This window comes from Chaetura pelagica, unplaced genomic scaffold (genome assembly GCF_000747805.2).
Source record: "Chaetura pelagica isolate M959 unplaced genomic scaffold, ChaPel_1.0 scaffold356, whole genome shotgun sequence".
In the NCBI taxonomy this organism is placed as follows: Eukaryota; Metazoa; Chordata; class Aves; order Apodiformes; family Apodidae; genus Chaetura; species Chaetura pelagica.
Window position 1 is genome coordinate 8,880,431 of NW_009953964.1, and position 3,447 is coordinate 8,883,877.

The 3,447-nt window shown below is 47.5% G+C and overlaps 1 protein-coding gene across 1 annotated transcript in view; it reads right to left on the reverse strand.

Annotated features, from left to right (window-relative positions):
• Positions 1–154, reverse strand: part of SAP30L (SAP30-like) — a 6,971-nt gene extending 6,817 nt beyond the window's left edge. The window contains exon 1 of the mRNA XM_010002125.1: positions 149–154. Within this exon, the coding sequence (XP_010000427.1) occupies positions 149–154 (6 nt within the window). The remainder of the gene's footprint in view (positions 1–148) is intronic.
• Positions 155–3,447: the final 3,293 nt, after the last annotated feature.

Here is a 3,447-nt window from a genome sequence, read left to right on the forward strand (position 1 = left end):
GGGGGGGCGGCGCGCGCCGTTGCCAGGAGACCGCAGCGCCCCCCGGGGCCTCCGTGAGGGACCCGAGGCCTCCGGGAGGGCCCCGGCCCCGCCGGGCTCCGGGCTCCGCCGTGCGAAGCACCGGCCTCCCGAGCCCCGGTTCCCGCACCGGCATCGCTCTCAAAACGGCGCGAAACGAAAGCCGGGCCCCCGTCCGCACTGCTCGGAACGCCCGTTGGTGGCTGCGCCGTCACCTCAGGCTCCTGCTGGGCTGGAATGTTATTAAAGATGGATTTTTTTTTGGTGATTTGTTCCAAGGCAGGAATAGTGAAGAGACTGAGCGTGAGGAAGTGCTTCCCAAAGCCGTCGGACGCGAAGCTCCGTTCCTTTCGTCTTCAGAATGAAAATAAAAACCGAGGGAGAATGAGAAATTCCTCCTGAGCTGTAATGAAAAGATGTTACTCCTGGAGATGCTCTCAGCCTGTAGTACCAGACAGCCTGGGCTATTGTCAAGGAAAAAGACTTCATCTTCCTGAAGAAAAGACTTTGCACAAACAGGAAAAAAAAAAGGTCCAATAGACTGAAATGACTTCAAAGTCTGAAATTCCACACGTGGAACAACGTACATTAGCACGGGATGAACTGTGCAGACAAAAACCCTTTGCAAGAGACTCCTCCAAGCCCTTGGTCACCAGATCCATGGTAATACTGACACAGGCACCTTGCAGCCTGTGCAACCTGCTCCTCACAAGACAACTGAGAAACACTGAAATATGTATTTTCCAGGCAGTCCTAGCAACACCAAACGTGTCTCAGAATAAGTCTGGAGGGCAAGGACTGAATAATCTTCCCCAACAGTCCTGCCTCTTGTCTTAGTTTCTATTGCTGGTGCACTCAGATGATTATGAGACGTTTGTGAGAACCATGGTGCACTCTCCTGGGGACACCACTCCCAGGAGCCAGACACACCGATGGAAAGGGGTGGGAACAAATTACTTTACCCACAAACCAACAAGCAGTTAGTGAAAAGCAAAGAAAGATTTAAAAAAGCAAGATGCTGCTGCATATAAAAAGGCACTGGCCAAAATTGCTTGGGGTCTGCCTGCCTGGAGTAATACCCTCCTGGTAAAAAAAACCACAACAAACAACACATACAATCCCATGTTTTTGGGATTGACTGTGATCTCAGCACTCCTGATTGCATGCTTTCTAGGTTTATCTTAATATTATTATCTTAATATTACAAATTAAAAACAAATGACAAGCTGAAAAAATCTTGCAGAAGGACATTTGGGAAGCTGAAAGCACATGCTGTAGGGACAGATAACAGCAGCGAGCAAGCAGATAAAAGGGAACATGATCATAACAGGCAGGACTGCCTCCTGCCCCCGTGAGGAGATTCTGCAGGTGCTCCTTGGACTATTTTATGGGCAGCTGGGAGTGGCCAGAGAAACAGGCACTGTCAGTGCCAGAACAGGTTGGTACTTACCATCAGATTGTATTTCATCTTTGGCTGCAAACTCTCATCCCATGCAAATGAAAAGATTTTAAGTTGTTTTGCAATGTCTACTAAGAAGAAAAAATACCCAACCCTGTGTTTATCACTGTCTGTTTGCTAATTCAATGCTAAGTACCTCTGGGCTCAGGCTGACACAGTGACATCTTTTTTTCAGTTTATTAAAAAATATACATGGAGGTGTTCAAATAATTGCACTTTGTTTCAGCATATTTATCCTCATGGGATCCTCAAGATTTCACAGTCTGCTAGTCTGGAACTAGCTGGCTGTGAAATAAACTGCCTCATAGAGACATTCTTTATTAGGTATCTATCACTAACCTGATCTAATAATTCTTACTGGGAGCTGCAATGAAGTGAGAAACAATGTTTCATAAACCCATCAGCACCCAGGCAGCTTTAGTGCTTTTGAAGCTGTAATGGCCTGCCCATCCAAGCCAGCCCTCTAATCAAATTAGGGGAACCTGCACAGGCCTTTAAATCTCAGCTGGAGCAGCACTACCCTCTGAAGATAGTCTGCAGTGTTAGCTGTCATCTGGAACTTACTGCTTTAATGGAGCCATTCGGGGTTTGCTCTGTGCTGCCAAAGGTATCCTAGGAAGAAGCCCTTTTTATTTTTCTCTACCTCCAGTCAGAAATCACACCATTTCCATTTTCTGTACCTTGCACCAATGGAGACTCTGCCCTAGCACCTTCTTCCAGACTCCTACTCTCTTCAGCATTTTTTGAGGATGGCACATATTGAACCTGCTAAAAATGCTTAAACTGTCACAGCTTTTGGCACATAATCCCCTTGGGAAATGTTCCTGTGGCTAAGAATGACAGCACATTCTTCCCTGAGGAGCACGTCTTGCAGTTACCTGCTGGTGCCCTAAGAAAGCACCTTTCCATTCCTTCACACATCCTATTGTTTGTTCCCCCTCTATTTATATCAGTATCTTTCATGCCATGGAGTTACATAAAAAGCAGTGTTGGGAAGGCCACAAATGAAATGGTGACAGTAGAAAGTGCTGAGGGTCCTAAATGAGAACACAGGCTAGGGCTACAATACCTATAAACTTACCTGGGGCTGAAAGTTTGCTCTCCCCACCCAAAGACTAGAGCACAGAAAGGGCAGCGAGCTGTTAAAAACTCTCCCCTGAATAGCAAGGTGCAGGATAGATCTGCCAGCAGTTGATCTCAAGGCAGACATGCAGAGAATGAGCAACAGTTACACGGTGCTGAGCTCCCTCAAACCATAAGAAAAGGTAGTGCAGACATGATGCAGGTAGAGGCTTGGGAGATGTAAACGTTGTATTCTCATGGCCATGTATCTCAGCAGTTAACACACAAGCTGCCTTTGAGAAAAGCTTGTGTGTTGCTTTGAACATGTGGCTGGTGACAGACTCAAGGAGGGAAATGTCCCAGGCATGGTTGCTGCTGCCCGGGTGTCAGCTCTCAGAGGGCCTCACCTGCAAGGCTCTGTCCCTGAGGGGACAGCAAGGCCCATGCTCCAAGGAGCACTGCCAAGGGTCACTGTCAGGCACAACAGGAAGGAGGATGGTGTTAGTGTTTGGTCAGAGGGACAAGAGTGCCCTAGAGTCTCACCCCAGCACCTCTTCTGAAGTACTCACCCACAGAGTAGCAGCCAACCACACTTAAAGAGCTTCTCCCTGTGGAAAGCAGCCATAGCTTGACCATGAGGTGTCACTGCAGCAGGTGATGCTCCCGCACTGTCATCTGCAACTGTATCAAGCTATGAAATTGTTACTTAGTGAGTCGCCAGTTAATACAATCTTCTAATCATTGATTTGGGTACTGAGAAAAGAAAACACACACTAAACACCTTTCCTCCTCCTTTGGCTGAATTTAATCCAAACATCTGGTCTCCACAGCTCCTAGCTTCACCTCCTCTTTGCTGTGCATACACAATCTCTCCCAGTTCATTCCATAAGAGGAAGGGTGGTGCAGGT